Genomic DNA, 18,628 nt, shown 5'->3' on the forward strand with positions numbered 1-18,628 from the left:
AGGGTTTAAACTAATCAAACAGATATATATGTGCCCACCAAAGATGGTTGTGTACTGATGATCATGATCAACTTCCCTCATAAACAAAATTATCTTATGGCCATAACCTAGTAAACTGCTGGTTACATCAAACGTTGAGTAATCAACTTCGAGAATTTCTTTAATAATAATGTATTTAGAAGCAATATAACATATTTTAGTTTTCATATAGACCTTAAGGTCAACCTTCTTATGTAAGAGTATGCAAATACAATATATACAGGTAGGTTGAATCGATCTAACAAGCTATTTGATATTTTGTTTTACTTTTTCTATCTCCAGCTTATTCCAAATGAGATGATGAAGACACATAATCTACTTATAACCAGGGCCGGCTTTTGGCCTGTGCCCGTTGTGCGGTGGCACAGGGCCGCGATCGGCGGAGGCTGCTAATTATTTTTTATCTAATATGTATTACAAGTTAGTTTAAATAAAAATACAGAAGCACAAAAACACTAGTGCTAGTGCAGCACAGTTTGTTAAGTTGATAACCAAAAACAGACAGATTGGGGTAGTATAGGGGTTCGAACCCCGAAATGGGCTTTTTATTTATATTCTTAACTATTTATGCGTTTTTTTAAATAGATTAGGTCGAAACGTTTTGTTTCTTATTTGCTATTACCAAAACAAAAGGATGATATGGGTTTCTTCATAGCAAAATAGAGGCATGATTCAAGTATTCAACTGAGGTTTTAAGAAATCTTTTAGATCAATCAAAACTTCCATTCCAAATTGATCAAGAATACAGAGGTAATCTTATTGGCTTTTGATCTTTGTTTAAATTGTTTCTATATGGGGGAAGAGATCAACCATGTCTCAAGAAAGATTAAATTCATTGGCTTTGATTTCAATTGAAAATCAGTTTTTATAAAAGCTTGATTATGAAAAATTAATTGATGATTTTACTTCTAAGAATGCTAGAAGATCAATGTTTAGAATGCCCTAATGCGCTAGCTGTTCTGTTCCTCTTGGTAAAAGTCTTGTGATAATTTCAGTTTATTATCATGATCCGATGGAAAGCTACATAGTTTCTAGCTAAGATTGTATTGTGTTACCACTTATCAAGTTTGGAAATTCATTGCATTGTTGTTAACAATTAATATCCATGCATGTATATATATATTTTGCATTTTCATTCTTACTCATCATATAATTGTTGGCCTTTAACACATCAAAATTGCTTCAAAATAGTGCTTGCATATCATCATATCTTTTCGATTCCACTCTCCAGTTCTCTTTTTCATGAACTTCGAGTACTTTGAATCGAAACATTCAACGCACACTCTTGACACGTTGATCGATCACAATTAGTCCATTTCAATCTCAGTCCCATCCATTTGACCTCAATTGGCTCCTTATCGGGTCGATCGGACTACTTTTTTGGACGACTAGAAAATGTCACTCACTCATGAAGTGCTGTATTATTGCTCACAAAAGCAATTACCTTTGCTTTTCTTCACACGTACATTTCCACATACCAATCCACTCAATCCCAAAATATATTTGACCACCCCTTTTCCCAAAAGGCTAAGACTTTTGTTCTATGTAGCACGGACACGAACACGAATGTCCGTATTAGACACGATTCGATACGTAGGCACGGCATATAGAAATTTGTTTGGACACGGACACGTGGTGGACACGTCAATTAAAATTATTTTAATATATATTTATTAAAAAATTAATTTAAAAATTTGAAAGTATTTAGATGTATATATATTAAAGTGTGCATAAATATAACAAAAACTGAATCTGTTGGAATTGTTGAGAATTTGTTGGATCATTTGGATGACCAAGGTTCGAATCCCACCACAAGCATTTTTATTTTTATCATGAGTTTATCTCCTTATATATATTAAAGTGTGCATAAATATAACAAAAACTGAATCTGTTGGAATGGTTGAGGAGTTGTTGGGTGCCTTGGATGACCAAGGTTCGATTCTCACCATAAGCACTTTCACTTTTATTATGAGTTGGTGCGTGTCCGCGTGTCCAATTTAGATACTCACGTGTCCGATTCCGACACTTGCGTGTCCGGGCCGTGTTCAAATTGAGTTCGCGTGTCCGAACGTGTCTGAGCGTGTCCGTGTCGGACACGCAATACGTACCCTTGTCCGCGTGTCCGTGCTTCATAGCTTTTGTTTGGCCTGTGCGGTTTCCTCTTTCAATTAAAATGGAACCATGCATGGAGTTTCTTCAAAATGACCATGAACATCACCTTTCCTTCATGGAGTTTTGGAAGTGTGAGTAAAGGCCTGCAATATATTCCTACAAAGTTTCATATATATATATATATATATATATATATATCAATCTAAATTAACATGAGTAACATCAAGTGCTCCAACCATATATGTAATTTCACCTTTTATCTTTCAAGAAAGCTCGAGATTAGCAACCACTGCACTCCTATGGCTCTGCGTTACATCATTGTAGCATGGCTGCGTACAATGTAAAAGGCATATTAATCATTTTGAGTTTGAGGCTACTTAAGGTAATATCAATCTACCGTGCAATCCAATAAACTATGTCAACATCGATCGATCACACCACTCCAACAATGTTAACGATTTAGTTAGGCACCTCCATCACCACATCCATATTACCAGTACGGAAAGGGATAAATATCCTTCATCTATACAATAGTTCCCTTGACCGCAGAAAATTACTCTGTAAGAATGTGACAAGGATTAATTAATCAGGAAATTAAAGTTAGTCTTCCTAAATGGACTCACGAACATCACACATATATGATCATATGCTACAGTTCACCAATCACCAATGCAATATTATGGAAGTACTAATAATGCAAGTGATTGTATGAACTTGTATGAAACACATATATACATGCATATGGTAGTAGGAACTCAGAAGAAAAATGTTCCTTCCTAAGACCAAGTGTATCTTGGAGATCTGAGGTCATGACTACCATAGTCATGCATGATGGCATATGTTTACACTTACAGAATACAGATGGCCGAAGAAAATATCCAGAAAAAAATAAAAGGTCCAACAATTAATCTTAAAAGTATAGATATTGGTCTAGCTAATTTGTCGAATGAAAGGAATATTTCAAGAGGTGATCGAAGAAGATGACTGATGTCTATTTGGTCGCTTCATTGAAGACATGCATGAAACCAGCGTGCAAGAGTGTATAGATGTCATGAAGAACATTCTTCATCGTGTCAGCATAGGTGATCGCATACGAACGAACATCGTCTCCAACCCTCGGAACTCCATTGTTACACGAAGAGGCGCACCACATGAACTCCCCTGGTTAGTAATCCCTTATCCCAGAGTATGGAAGTACATGAGCTTTCATAGTCTCTCTCAGGGTAAGGTTTTAAAGTTGAAGTCACCTAAGCAGGGTCAAGGAGGATGGATTCATGGGCCTATAAACCCAATTTCAGGAGCCGTAGACCAACTTCCGACATTAAAAACGATTCCATATTTCTGAAAGTAGGTAGAAAGTAAGGGAAATTGGAACCGTTTCGGTGCCTGCAGTCTATTCTGTCCTCGCTTTGCGAAATCTATCTCGGATAATACTATTTCGAACTGTTGGACGATGACGGCAACAATTATAGAGCATATCGATCGTAGGACATTGGTACGTATCTGCAGACCTGGACACATAAAATGCAGTGCATTTGAGGTATTAGATAGCAATCAAGATGATTTGCTTGTGGATATATTGTCTGGTACTTTCAGTATGCTTTGGCCCGTCGTATTTAAAAGAATGCAGAAGTTGCAGCTCGCGGTTTAATGTTTGAAGATAACGGGGTGGAATTGAAGTTGACGTTGGTCACTTGGTTTACGTCAAGCATGACTTCGTAAACAGTAGTGATGAAATGCAGGATAACCATAAGTCCATAATGCAGAATTTTACTCATGACTCTCTAAAAATCCACCAATGATGTTTAATGAAGTCTTGATAATGTATCAAATGCTAGATGACGACGTTGAGGACGATAATAAGATTGATGACGAAGGCAATGTAGTTAATGATCAACATTATGATGATAATGAAGGTAATATCGGCAATGATGGTATTGTTGAGGAGAATGAAGAGAACATATATATGAGTAGCATGACGATGAAGAAAACAATGACCATGCATGTTAGAAGACAATATATCATCCGAATGAAGAAGGTATCGATGAAAGAACAACCTCACCGCAACTTATGTATATCCACAACGAGTTTCAGAACACAAAAGATTGACCCAGATAATGACAAGTTTAATCCGATGCAATCATGCAAAGCTTGGGAGATCAGCTGTTATTTTTAGGAGAAGAGCAACGTTTTCTCTACCGAGTAGTGATTTGAAGGAGTAAAAAAAATTGCAGTTGTTTTGCAATGAATCCTGTTGAGATTGACATATCCATCTCGTGAGATTGCTGTTTTCTACTTTAGTGGTGAAAGAATTGAGGTCGTTTCCTCATGTTTTTTTTTGGTTAATACTGAAATTCATTAAAGAAGAGGGCAAAACCCAAGCAAGGAACAATACAAACACTTGATGAAACAAACAGCTAGTAAACAATAAAACAATATAAAGCAACAGACCAAACTAAGCAAGCAAGCAATAAACAGAGTAAACAACAAGCCACAAGCCATTAAGGAGGACCCGGCAGCCCATCATTTCTTAGCACCTGGGAGAGGGAAGTTGGGGGCATATTCGCCCATTCCGTAGAGCACAACTTCACCATAGCTAGCTTGGCCGCTGCATCCGTTGCGCGGTTAGCTTCACGTGGAATCCAGTTCCAAACCACTTCATCAAACAAATTCTGCAACTGCAATAGTTTCCTCAAAATAGGGACTGATCTCCAATTTGCAGCAACTTCACCCTTGAGAGCACACATAACCTCCTTACAATCACCCTCAACCATTACTCTCTTAAGCTGCAGATCAGCCGCCATTTGAAGGTCCACTAACACAGCTTCTGTCTCAGCCTCAACCAGAGTTATGAGATTTCATAATACTAGCACCTGCAATGCTATCTCCCCTCAAATCTCGAATAACCACCCCTAAACCGCTTTGATGTTGCTTAATCTTAACAAAGTTAGGTGGGGTGGCATCCAAGTTGCAATAACTCTCTGCTCATCCATATCACAAGGCAAAGAAGGTTGAGCCACCAACCATTCAGTGAAACATCTTTGAATGTTTCCAAGAGTTTCAAAAGGATCCGGAGCCACCTTTTTCATGACAGCCTTACACCTTTGCTTCCAAATTTCCCACAGGTGGAAACACAAAGAGTGAAAAAGAATGAAAGAATCCTCTCCCAAATCAGTAAACTTCTTGTGCATGGCAAGTAACCAGACATCAAACGTGGAGATAGAAGCTTTGTCTGGAATATAGCCAAGATTACTGCCAAACCAAACTGCCATAGTCCAAGGACATAATAACAAACAATGCTCCAGTCTCTTGCTGATCACCACACAACTCACAAATTGGGCTAGGGATGATCTTTCTCCTATAAATACTCCAGTTTGTAGACAAAGCGTTCGAGAGGGCACGCCACAAAAAATTTGAGATTTTGGGAACAATACCAGGCTGCCAAATAGCTTTCCAAACCTTTGCCTTAATGTAGTGTGATGTAGATGGCTTACAACTCTTTTCAGATTCCTTACCGTGCTCATTAAAAATCAATTTGTAGCTACTCTTTGCCGAGTAATTACCACACTTCGAATGATGCCAAACAAGCAAGTCATGCATAGTATAGTTTTCCTCATGTTACAGAGGCATTTGCCCTCTTCGTTCACTCTACGTTTTTAAAGAATGTGAAATCATGCATAGTATAGTTTGCAGCTTTAATCTCGAACAAAGATCATATCTTTGTTACTACAGATATTACTTCAGCATTGGTAATGGGAGTCCTTTAGCGACCTATCAGGATATTACAGGATTTGGAGCTGGCTTACTTCTTTCATTCAAGCACAATTGCTGGCTTACTGCCGGGCACTTCCCTTTTGGACCTTCCCATGATTTACTTGATAACATGGTCTCCCAAGCATCCTGCCCATTGTTCCAGTACAAGTGTAGAACACCTATATACTTCTGCGAGACCGAAATCCCCAAGTTCGGCATTTAAGCAGTATCTTGCAAGAGATAACATCTCACAATTATTTCCCCGACTCATACTTCTGTGGACGACTTTGATGAGGCTTCCACGGAGCATCACATAAACTCATACAACTGTCTGACTTATCATGCCCTCTGCACCATCCATGAAGATCGATGAACCAAAGTCTTGTGTCAAAAACAACTCACAGTTGCAAATTCAGAGACCAGAAGTAAAAGGGAATATGCAAACAATCGATTATCGAACCCATTAGGCCAAAAACCTTTAAACACTGACGTTTCCAACAGATGACCTCAACTGATGTCCCATCCCAACAAGTCTGTCCCTTCGTAATCTCATGTGCCTGAAGTAGAGTACATGTGCCTTCATCTTCTGAAAATCAAGTCATCTTTTTTTTTTTTGGTTAATGAAAATCAAGTCATCAGCAGTGAAAATTGCAGTGACATTCAGAGCATATGGATTAAGCTTAGTCCAAACAGATTTTCTAGATAGGGAATTACCAATTGTTCTCAATCCTAGTAGCTCAACCCTAAACCCTGGCATCAGCTGCTATGCAAGCTAATGCTGGAAGTGGTGCTTAGCCTTCTAGGATACTAACGGCATCCTCAACTGCTGTTGGCGGTGCACTTGAGCAATGAACCATCAGCTTCCTTTCCATTTCTACCTATGTCAAACTTCCCTACGAGTCTTGAATCAACAGTTTCCATCGGTTCCTGCATTTCAAACAGCCCGTCACAAATTAACAACCAGATACTATTCCATCATCCTCAGCATGAATCAGGATCAGAATTTTCCATTCATTGTGGCTATCGTAATTGTAGCTGCTATTTTCATACTATCATGCTCATATACTTCTGCGACACCAAAATCCCAAGTTCGACCCGTTGCAAGCTTTGACAACTCATTCCCCCCAGGCAACAAAATTTCAATAGAGATATCAAGTCTTTGCTTCCGGGATAAGACAGCAGCGACTTGAAGCTTCTGTCGAGGATGAAGCATGTTAAAGCTACCATAGGGCTTGAACTCATAATCCAAGACTAACCCATGATCCCCTCAGCATCATCAATTTAGTAAATGTTGCAAAAACAACCCACAGCCTTCACTTACAATTGAGAACCCTCCCTAACCTATCAAATGCAACTTTTCCACCAGATTACAGACACCGCATATAAAATTTAGCCTTCAACAACCCAGAAATACAAAAATGTAGTTCATATTTTTTGTGTTCTCTCAAGCCTTCTTACCTAAAAGGGACACATGTGAACCCGGAACTATTTGGAGTACAGCTAATTTCAATTGGTAACATTTTATTACCAGCAAAATAATTCTAAATTTCTAACCGATTTCAATGATTTCAAAAGGACTTCTGATTGTTCTTGTACAAAATCTAGGTTCCAATAGACCCAACTCATATGCTCAACCAGAATTGAAAATTCCAAGTGACATTTCATTTCAACAACTAGGTGTTCAAGAACTGAGCTGAAAATGGTTAAATCCCTCAACTTTACCAATTGGGTTTCACCCAATTACTTACTTTACCAACTGGGTTTTGACAACAAGACAGTAAAAAAGTAAATAGGATAGTTAAATGGGCGAGGCTCAGATTCGCCTTCTGTCAGACAAAAGAGAGGGCGGCAAACGCGGCCTTCCATGGCTGCGAACACCGGGCCGCCGCCTGTGAGGTGAAAGGACAAAATAGTCATTTTCGCCCAACAGGAGCAACCGGGTCGCCCCGCCAAGTAGACCCGCTCGCCTTTCCCACCGGTCTGGTTAATAGAAACTGAAAAAAAAAATCATCACCGCCTCTTGCCATTTGATTTAAGAAGAAGAAGAAGAAGAAGAAGAAGATGATGATGATGATGATGAACAGAGAAAGAGAGTAATGGGTTTTGAATCATCGGCTCCGCAGACATTCAGAGAGGGCCTCTCTCTGAGTGCAAAGCCTCATTCTTAAACTCTCTTGAGTGTGGAACCCTAGTGTCTATTCATTTATACTGCTGAAAAGGGGTATTTTTGTCAAAATCGACCCATCAACAATTTGCAATGCTTGAAATTTAAAGAAGTGAAAAAAAGGGACATGACATACACTATCAATGACAACAGAAGGCTCAACAAGCAATACAGCACTCACCAGCATTGTTCAATGCAGCAAACAGAAAGGCTCATCAAGCAATCAAATAGGTATTTTCAATTGCTAGCAACCTCGTGAGCTGCTGTGCAAGCTCTTCAAGTGCCCCATAACCCCCATTGACAGAATTCCTAGCCGCATCAGTTGTGAAGCGGGAAATGAAATATCCCAGCTTCCTTTTAAGAAGACAAGGAACTTCTCTCGGGGAAAATTTCTAAATCTGTGGTCTACTGCCCATTCCACAGGACGTGACTAGCAGAAGGCTTGTCACAACCAACTTATGAAGGAGGGTGTCTAGCTACAGCCATTGGTACCAATCAGCACAAGTGCTCCACCATCATGGACAGTAGCATTTATATGTTGCAAGATTTGCTGGGACTTCTTCATGAAAGAGACGCTGTTGGGAAGAAGATGAGGGAGCAGGGGTTCTCTCAGACATTCGCGGTCTATGAAACAAGAATCACACACCTATGCTCCGCCCTCAACGGGGATGTTAAAGTGATTATGACTAGTGTCTGAGTCCAGCCAACCAAACCAAGTCCCAACTAAAGGTATCATCCTGTTACAAAGTTACGAAAAGAAAGAGAAGCACTTGAGTTTCTCCTTAGAATTGATATGAAACAGGAAAAAGAATGATTATGTATGCATAATCATTATAAGACATATGGAGCAATGCAGCATCAGTACAAAAAGTTCAGAAAATGCAGTGCCATGAAAGAAAGTTGATAGGTTACACAAGCATACATGTCCAAAAGAAGATAGTGTAGTATAACAGACTAATATCAGTAATATGCAAAGTATCATTGCTTCACAATCACAAGTAAATTACAATTACAAAGCACAAGCATCTGAACAAAATACAGGACGAAATATGATAAGTGGGAAAACATGCACGGTTATTCATAACCTCAATCAGACTGAGGAAACAAAGCCAAATTAGAGTTATTATCGAACCCTTCCAAGGACAGTGACTACATAACAAGAAGAAGATAGATTTGGAAATTGTTAAAGGCTCATTGAAATAGGGGCGTAGTTGTGTGCTCTCCTCTGTGTAGTACTCCAAGAATCACTGTATATGCTGATATTTGTCTAGCTCCCAGAAACCATTACAATTTGTTCTTTCTTTTTTTCATAATATGATGAAACAAGTTTGGTCCGAGGTAGTCATGAATTCAAACTAGGCATATATCTATGACAAAACTAATTTATTCAAAGTAGATCAGCTCTCAATATCCCAAGAGATTGTAACCTTCCTAATTCACAACTAGGCAACTAGCCATCACAAAATCAAGATAATTCTGACGCACCTGATGGCTTGACCACAAAGAGGAAGGAAATGATGTAATGAGCATCGAAGCACCCAAAATCCAGGTCCTTCTGTGCTGCCCTCTAAACCTTAGGATAATCTGCTGTGCATTAAAAAATCACTTCAGGCAATTACATCAAATAAAAGAAAATAACATTATGTTTATCCCTGTTGAAACCAATGTTTACAGCAATTTCAGAAAATATCAGTTTATCTATTCCATGTATGATAACAATAAGAAGCAAAAACCCTGGTCCAAACCAGAAAACAGAGGTTTACACTTTACAGTAATGCATATCAATGTTATATTATGGATCTGGAAACAGGAGACCAAATTCAAAAGTAACGTTTTGGTTGCTTTTACCAATCTCAAACTAGTGTATCTGGCTTATATTACTATTGTTGCATTTAGTTGTTTATGCAGATAAGACAACGACTTGTGGGGGTGTGTCCATGTGGGTGAGAGAATAATTTATCTTGGATGCATGTTGATTTCTGATATCAACCAAATGTACACTAGTATTAATACTGGCAAGTGAACAAAGAAGGAACATTATAGACATATCTTCAAGTCTCACAATGCCTATTTAGGGTCTTCGTATGGACAAACTACTTAATCTTAACCATTGAATTTCATTACTTGAAATCAAATAAGTGGTGCAACAAACTAAAAAAAAAAACTGAAAACAGTAAGAATTTCTACTTGAATCCTAAACCTTGCTTCCTCCCACCTCTGAACCAGTCAACAAAAGGTGTCAGCATCATCATCAACAATTGCAAATTTTAAGGGAGAGTTGTTCTTTAATCTTTTGAATAGGACATGCAAACATCAAACACGTTCCCAGGCAAGCATCAATTCTGTGACCTCTCCCAACTCCATCATGGAGTAGTCATTTCCAACTATATTTACCTATTGTTTGTTTTATCACAGGAGTCTTTCAATCAGCATAACCTCCTTAGATCTGGCATTTATAAGCTTGTACTTGATTCTCTCATATCCCTACAGAAAATTCCTGCATTTAATTCTTCCCCTCGACCCTGTGTACATCTGGTCCATCTTCTTGCCTTCCTCTACAGCTTCAGCCACTTATTGGTTCTCCGGATAATTAATTTTGTACATCTCGAAATTTTCTTCAACTTCTGATATTGCCAGATAACAGTCTCAAGGCTCAGGCTTTCAAGGACCCTTCTGTGGTTTGGTTAGACAAAGAGTGGTTCTTGGGTATGACCATATGTTGACCATGTATTGGAACACCTGTTTGTATGTTTGATATCTGGACCAATCGTAATCCAACTACAACCTGGTGGTGTCTTCATCCTCATCTCTCTCATTTCATCGCGGACCTTATTAGAACCATCCCACCTATCATGATTAGCATAAGTATTTGATAACTGTTAATATATGCCTTGAATCATCCAATCTGTTCTGGCGGCTAATCTGTATATCGGGTTATACTAGGTTATAGTTTCCTATTAGGACTAGTATATCAGGTTATACTAGGTTATGGTTTCATATTAGGACTAGTATATCGGGTTTAGGGTTGTATATAAACAACCTATTGTGTGTTGTGTATATGTTGTTCTGTATTTTTTTCCTCAACATTATAAAACTGTTCTTCTTCTGTCCGTGGACGTAGCTAACACACATCGTTAGTGAACCACGTAAATCTGTGTTCTTTCTTGCACTAGTTATAACAAACTGGTATTAGAGCCAGCTGGCCTGGTTGTGATTTCCGCCAAGAAAGATGTCTGGTTTGAATGTGAAGATTGATAAATTCACAGGGAGGAACAACTTCAGTTTATGGCAGATCAAGATGCGAGCCTTGTTAAAACAACAAGGGATGTGGGCGTCGCTGGTTAAGAAGTCAGGGGATCAAGAAATCGCTGAGATGGCCAGTCTGGAGGAGAAGGCACACTCGACAATTCTGTTGTGCCTTGCAGATGATATAATCACCGAAGTCGCAGAGGAGGAATCTGCGGCTGGTCTGTGGTTGAAGCTTGAGAGTCTATACATGACGAAGTCTTTAACCAACATGTTGCTTCTAAAGCGACGTCTATTCGGTCTGCGTATGGAAGAAGGTACATCTCTAAGAGATCACTTAGATCAGTTAAACACTGTTCTATTAGATTTGCGTAATATCGATGTTAAAATTGATGATGAGGATGCTGCTCTAATTCTGTTGGTATCTCTACCTTCGTCGTATGAGAATTTTGTGGATTCTTTTATTGGTGGGAGAGATACTCTGACTCTGGAGGATGTTAGATCATCTTTACATACTAGAGATATGCGTCATAAGGCGACCGGTACTAGTTCAGACAGTCAGGCTGCAGGGTTGGTAGCCAGTGGAAGTTTGGGACAGAAAGGTTCGGGGAAGAAGAAATATAAGAATCCAGTTTCAAAGGGTTCCAAATCCAATGATGTCTGTAACTACTGTAAAGAGAAGGGACATTGGAAAAACGAATGTCCAAAGAAGAAGAAGCAGTCTGAGAAAGCATCAGGTACTGCTGTTGTAGCAGAAGTTGACACCACTTCGGAAGAAGATCTGGCCTTGGTTGCAGATGCACACATACATCACAGGGATGTGTGGATTTTGGATACCGGGGCGTCTTATCATATATGTCCACGCAGAGAGTGGTTTTCAACCTATAAGCAGATAGATGGAGGCAATATTTCTATGGCAAACAGTTCTGCAAGTAAGGTGGTTGGAATTAGCTCAATAAAAATACGGACACATGATGGTAAATTTTGTACATTGAATGATGTTAGGCATGCTCCACACATGACGAAAAACCTGATTTCTTTGGGTCTTCTAAATAGCAAAGGTTTCAAGTACAAAGGCTCATGTGGAATTTTAAATGTCTACAAAGGTACCAATGTGGTTCTGAAAGGTGTCAAGCGAGGTACTTTATATATTCTGCAAGGTTCAACATTGTCAGGCTCGGCTGCTGTTGTATCATCAGAGGTTCACAAGGATGATATGACCAAGCTATGGCACATGAGGCTTGGTCATATGAGTGAAAGAGGGATGCAAATTCTGTCAAAGAATGATCTTCTTGGTGGCCACAAGGTCAAGGATTTTAGTTTCTGTGAACATTGTATCTTTGGGAAGCTACATCGCAGAAAATTTCCTAAAGCGATTCATAGAACTAAAGGCACGCTTGATTATATCCATTCTGATTGTTGGGGTCCCTCTCGCGTTGACTCTTTGGGAGGTCACAGATATTTTGTGTCTATGATTGATGACTACTCAAGAATGACTTGGGTGTTCATGATGAAGCATAAAAGTGACACCTTCAAGAATTTTAAGCAGTGGAAGGCATTAGTTGAAAATCAAACAGGGAAGAAGATCAAGAGGCTGCGAACTGATAATGGTCTGGAATTCTGTTCTGCTGAATTTGATGATTTCTGCAAGACTGAAGGTATTGCAAGGCACCATACAGTCCGAAATACACCACAGCAAAATGGTGTAGCAGAACGTATGAATCAGACACTTCTGGAGAGAGCGAGGTGCATGCTCTCTAATGCTGGATTAGAAAGAAGGTTCTGGGCAGAAGCGGTGAATATTGCTTGTTATCTGATAAATCGTGGACCACACACAGGTATACATCTCAAAACACCTTATGAGATGTGGTCTGGTAAGTCTGTTGATTACTCCAATCTGAGGGTTTTTGGGTGCTCTGCTTACTATCATGTAAGTGAGGGTAAGTTAGAACAAAGAGCTAAAAAATGAGTGTTTGTAGGCTATGGAGATGGGGTTAAAGGTTTCAGAATCTGGTCTCCATCTGAAAGGAGGGTTATACTGAGTAGGAATGTAATATTTGATGAAAATTCTATGTTTAACCCTACTATGAAGTCTGTGGTTGTATCAGAAAATTGTAGTGTTGAGAAACAGGTGGAGCAACAAGTCACTGAAGATGTGAGTGAACCACAACAAGAAGATCAACACCTACATTCAGAATCAGAACAAATGGTTGCTAATCAGCATGGTTTGGCTCATGAGCGATCTAGGAGACCAAACTTTGGGAAACCACCTACAAGGTATGGTTTTGAGGACATGGTGGCTTATGCACTACAGGTTGCTGAAGAGGTGGATCCTCATGAGCCGTCCACCTACAAGGAAGCAGTTACAAGTACAGAGTCAGCTCAATGGCTTGCTGCAATGGGAGATGAAATGGAATCACTTCAGAAAAATCAGACTTGGGAATTGACCAAACGACCTGATCAGGGGAGAAAGGTTATTACTTGCAAATGGGTTTTCAAGAAGAAAGAAGGGTTGTCATCTGCTGAGGGCATCAAGTATAAAGCTCGAGTAGTTGCAAGAGGGTTCCATCAGAAAGAGGGAGTTGACTACAATGAGATTTTCTCACATGTGGTCAGACATACTTCTATCAGGGTGCTACTAGCCATAGTTGCACATCAGAATCTGGAGCTTGAGCAATTAGATGTGAAGACAGCGTTCTTACATGGAGAATTGGAAGAAGAGATTTACATGACTCAGCCAGATAGTTTTCAAGTCCCCGGAAAGGAAGACTATGTTTGCAAGTTGAAGAAGTCCTTGTATGGACTAAAGCAGTCCCCTAGACAATGGTACAAGAGGTTTGATAGCTATATGATAGAGATCGGCTACATCAGGAGTCCGTATGATTGTTGTGTCTACTACAACAAGTTAACAAATGGTTCCCTCATTTATTTGGTCCTGTATGTAGATGATATGCTGATAGCTGCAAAAGACAAGTCTGATATTCAGAAGTTGAAGGGTCTCCTCAGTGCAGAGTTTGATATGAAGGATTTGGGAACAGCCCGAAAAATTTTGGGAATGGAGATTTACAGGGATACAAGTCAGAAGAAGCTTTTCTTATCACAGAAAGGCTACATCCAGAAAATATTATCCAGGTTTGGTATGTCTACATCCAGATCTTTAGATACTCCAAGTGCTGCAAATATTCATCTGTCTACTGCGTTTGCACCTAAATCTGCTGAGAAGAAGGAATACATGTCTCGAGTTCCTTATGCTAGTGCAGTAGGAAGCTTGATGTATGCTATGGTTTGCACTAGGCCTGATCTTGCACACGCTGTTAGTGTTGTCAGCAGATTTATGGGCGATCCTGGGAAGGAGCATTGGCAGGCTGTGAAGAGAATTTTTCTGTATCTCAAAGGTACGTCTGATGTCGGTCTCATTTATGGAGGTAATACAAATGATACAAACTGTTTAGTAACAGGCTATTCAGATAGCGATTATGCTGGAGATGTTGACACTAGGAGATCTATGACTGGTTATGTCTTTACTCTTGGTGGCTATGTTGTTAGCTGGAAAGCTACTTTGCAGCCTACAGTGACTTTGTCTACTACTGAAGCAGAGTACATGGCTCTGACAGCCGCTGCAAAGGAAGACATATGGTTGAGGGGACTGGTCAGTAGTCTTGGTTTACATCATGATCAGGCTATAGTATATTGCGACAGTTTGAGTGCAATATGTTTAGCTAAGGATCAAGTTCATCATGAGAGGACTAAGCACATTGATGTCAGGTATCATTTTCTGAGAGATGAGAGCAGAATTAAGGTGAAGAAGGTGGGCACTGCTGACAATCCCGCTGATATGTTCACCAAGTCGGTTCCACACAGCAAGTTCCAACATTGTTTGGACTTGCTAAATGTTACAAGCTGTTAGTTGCCCTTTGGGGGCGACATCTGAGGCAGAAGGAGTTATCTGTACATCTGGGACAGAAGAAGTTATCTGTACATCTGGCATCACTATGGTGCGTCTGGTACATCTGTTATTTGTGAGAGAATTCAAGTCAAGGTGGAGATTTGTTAATATATGCCTTGAATCATCCAATCTGTTCTGACGGCTAATCTGTATATCGGGTTATACTAGGTTATGGTTTCCTATTAGGACTAGTATATCGGGTTTAGGGTTGTATATAAACAACCTATTGTGTGTTGTGTATATGTTGTTCTGTATTTTTTTCCTCAACATTATAAAACTGTTCTTCTTCTGTCCGTGGACGTAGCTAACACACATCGTTAGTGAACCACGTAAATCTGTGTTCTTTCTTGCACTAGTTATAACAATAACAGCGCATATGTTCCAGTGCTCACTTGTGCACTATTGCAGGGGCCTTCCCTGCTCCTCTCAACCATCTCCTTGTTCCCATGAATTTTGCACGCATTAAGCAGTGCTCCCCAAACTGGACCATCAGATTCCGTTGGCATTTCTTTAATAAAAGCCTCTACTTCCTCTAAGAGCCCAGCTCGACCATACATATCGACCAGACACGCATAATGCTGTGTTTCAGGAACAATCTGGTAAATTTTATTCATAGCATTGAAGAACATAAGCCCTTGATTTACCAAGCCAGCATGACTGCATGCTGTTAACAACCCAAGGAAGGTTACACCATCAGGAGAAATCTCATTGACTAGCATACTGGAAAAGAGCTGTAATACATGGATGCCATGGCCATTCATGGCCATGCCACTTATTAGAGCAGTCCATAAAATGATATATTTGTACTCAAGGGCCTTAAAAACTGAAATAGCCATACCCAAATGTCTACACTTGACATGCATGTTGATTAAGGCATTTCCCCCATTGACTTTACCATGAGATCTCGTTGAGTACTGATATAGGAATGCACCTGCTGGCCTGGACCCAATGCACAAATCGAAGAACATGCTGACAATACATTGACAATGGTGGCCTCATTAGGGTCAGCTTCCCCGCCCTGCACCAGTTGTTAGAAAAGTTTCACTGCCTCTTCACAAAAACCTCTTTGGGCATAACCACCCACCATGCTAGTCCAAGAAACTACATCTCTCTTGGGCATGTTGACAAACAGATACCTTGCACTCGCCAGAGATCCACATCTCAGATGGAGTTCCAAAATGGCGTTGTCCAAAATCAAATTACTTTCATGAAAGTTCCGCAAACAATGGCCATGAACAGCATTACCAAACTTGACAGCTCTTAAAGTAGAACAAGAAGACAAAACAGTCACAAGAGTAGTAGGATTAGGCTTTACGTCCATGGACATAAACTTCATCACTGCTTCCTCCAAAAGCCCACACTTGGAAAGACCTGAAATCATTGAAGTCCAGGAAACAACATCCGGTACAGGTATTGAATCAAAAACCCGGGTAGCAGAAACAATATCAGATCGGATAATGTAGAAATGGAGCAGGGAGTTTTGGATGAAGGTATCAGATATATGACCGGATTTGGTGACGTGGGCTTGGATTTCTTGGCCTTTATGGGGTGAGTGGAGCAAGTAGCATGCCTTGAGGGCATAAGTGAATGTATAGTGGTTATGGGAAGTACACTGGTGGAGCATTTGGTTATAGAAAAAAAAAAAGCACTTTCTGGTGCTGAAGATTTTATAAGAAATCCCAGCCAGGGTTCAAAACCATGGTTTTGGATTTTTGATGAGCATTGCTTGGATTTGGTTTAGTTTTCTCACTGTATGTGGCTTAAGATGGGTTTGACTTCTTTACTGGCAGTGACTCTTTACCTTGCCTTTGCATACTTCAGTTCTTCTTCCTGTGGGGGCATTCAGATCAATAGTTCAAGAAGTTCTCCTGCACAAAACCATACATCATAGCCAGGTTAATCAGCAAAAGAAGTCAAGTGCCCAATTCATACAAACACTAACATCCCTAAATACTCATAATAATCTGATATTCTAATGAACTCACTCCAACAACATATAAGCACCCCTCAAAATAAAGAAATACATTTTCAATCTGCAGACCAATTTCAACACTGAATGGGACAGCTGAACATCCCAAACATCAAATGTTCCAACCCAGAGCTCAAAAACTGCTCCCAAAGAAAAAAAAAAAGAACTCGATTCTTCGACCCAAAAAGTTAAATAAGATCCCAGATTTTTTTCTATTCTATCAAAATTGGTGTTCTGACAAAAAAGGAAAAGGTGTCATCTATACGTACTTCACCCATGTACACTTAAGCTCTTGTCTCTGCACCTGCCTGACCTGACTACAAAAACAAACAGGCTATTTCAGATTCCTGACACCAATATTTCTCCACAGTTTTTCACATCTTCCCCTAATCTCCTCACCGAACGACCGAACACACAATAAAACCACGCAACCCAACCCGGCCCGTCACTGCAGTAGATTGGAATTACCTCACCGTTTCCCGCCTTATTTCAAGTATTGTATGATTTGTATCTCTCGTCTTTCCTTCACCCACACCCACAAGAAAACCAAAAGAAAACTAAATCTCATTTGTTAACTACGGCAAAAATAACAAAAAAAAATCAGGAATCAATATCTTGTATATGCCGTGTTCGTAGTGAGTCCCTCCATACTCTACGGCGACCTCACATTTGTTAGCTACGTGTCAAAATACCCTTTTCCTGTAGGGCCACCTCCTCCTACGCCCCACAGCGCCGCACCGCCACCTTCCTCTTTAACTAGCCACAACTTCACAACCCCTCTCTCTACCTCTCGTCTCCCAAGTTCGATCGGCTCAGACCTTACCGTACAAGCAAAATTTGACCGACTAGATTAAGCAACCTTCCCCACGAAGCAAACGCCTCCGCCAACACAGCCAAACATAATACCCCCAGTAGTCCAGTACAGACCTTTTCAACACCAAGTAAAGTCCAAACCCACACCACTCTTAATTTTTCCCCATATATATATATTTCAAAACCCAAGCACTATGTACACAGTCACACAAACGCCTATTCGTTATCAAAAGTCAGTAGTTATCACTCACCAAGATGTCGGAGGAGCGTCAGAGGCATTTGATCGAACAGGTTCTGTGTCACTACCAGCCGAGGAGGACGTTTTCGTAATTTTTTCATCTCCCTGGCTCAGCTCCTTCGAGAAGACCTTGCTCTGGCTCGCCGGCTTCAAGCCCACGCTAGTCCTCTGTATGGGGGAGAGCTCCGTGGAGGATTTGAACCCGGAGCAGGCGGTGAAGCTAGACTAACTGAAGGTGGAGAACAGGGGCGGATTCTTTCACTAGGATGCTCAAGCATCCTCGATTAGCACAAAAAAATTGTGTTAATTTTTTTTAAATTAGAGCTAGCATTCTCTATTCTCTCCCAC

At 40.1% G+C, this 18,628-nt stretch overlaps 2 protein-coding genes and 1 long non-coding RNA gene across 3 annotated transcripts; all 3 read right to left on the minus strand.

Moving 5' to 3' along the window:
* Positions 1–7,497: 7,497 nt before the first annotated feature.
* Positions 7,498–10,890, minus strand: LOC126794561 (uncharacterized). Its single transcript, XR_007672157.1, has 2 exons — positions 10,256–10,890; positions 7,498–8,805 (listed from the first exon to the last, which is right to left on the minus strand). It is a non-coding gene; the product is annotated as an uncharacterized LOC126794561 (long non-coding RNA).
* Positions 10,891–15,616: 4,726 nt separating this feature from the next.
* LOC126795802 (pentatricopeptide repeat-containing protein At5g66520-like) lies at positions 15,617–16,228 on the minus strand. Its single transcript, XM_050522555.1, has one exon. The coding sequence runs from the start codon at positions 16,226–16,228 to the stop codon at positions 15,617–15,619; it is 612 nt and encodes a 203-aa protein (XP_050378512.1).
* Positions 15,756–17,324, minus strand: LOC126794560 (pentatricopeptide repeat-containing protein At4g38010-like). The gene has a single exon (XM_050521308.1). It carries the CDS (start codon positions 16,882–16,884, stop codon positions 16,291–16,293), a length of 594 nt encoding a protein of 197 aa, XP_050377265.1. The 5' UTR covers positions 16,885–17,324; the 3' UTR covers positions 15,756–16,290.
* Between the last annotated feature and the right edge of the window lie 1,304 nt (positions 17,325–18,628).

The sequence above is a fragment of the Argentina anserina genome, chromosome 5 (assembly GCF_933775445.1).
Source record: "Argentina anserina chromosome 5, drPotAnse1.1, whole genome shotgun sequence".
NCBI lineage: Eukaryota > Viridiplantae > Streptophyta > Magnoliopsida > Rosales > Rosaceae > Argentina > Argentina anserina.

Coding starts and splice junctions, on each gene's coding strand:
- LOC126795802 (XM_050522555.1), bottom strand. CDS start 16,228: ATGTTCTTCGATTTGTGCATTGGGTCCAGGCCAGCAGGTGCATTCCTA.
- LOC126794560 (XM_050521308.1), bottom strand. CDS start 16,884: ATGCTCCACCAGTGTACTTCCCATAACCACTATACATTCACTTATGCC.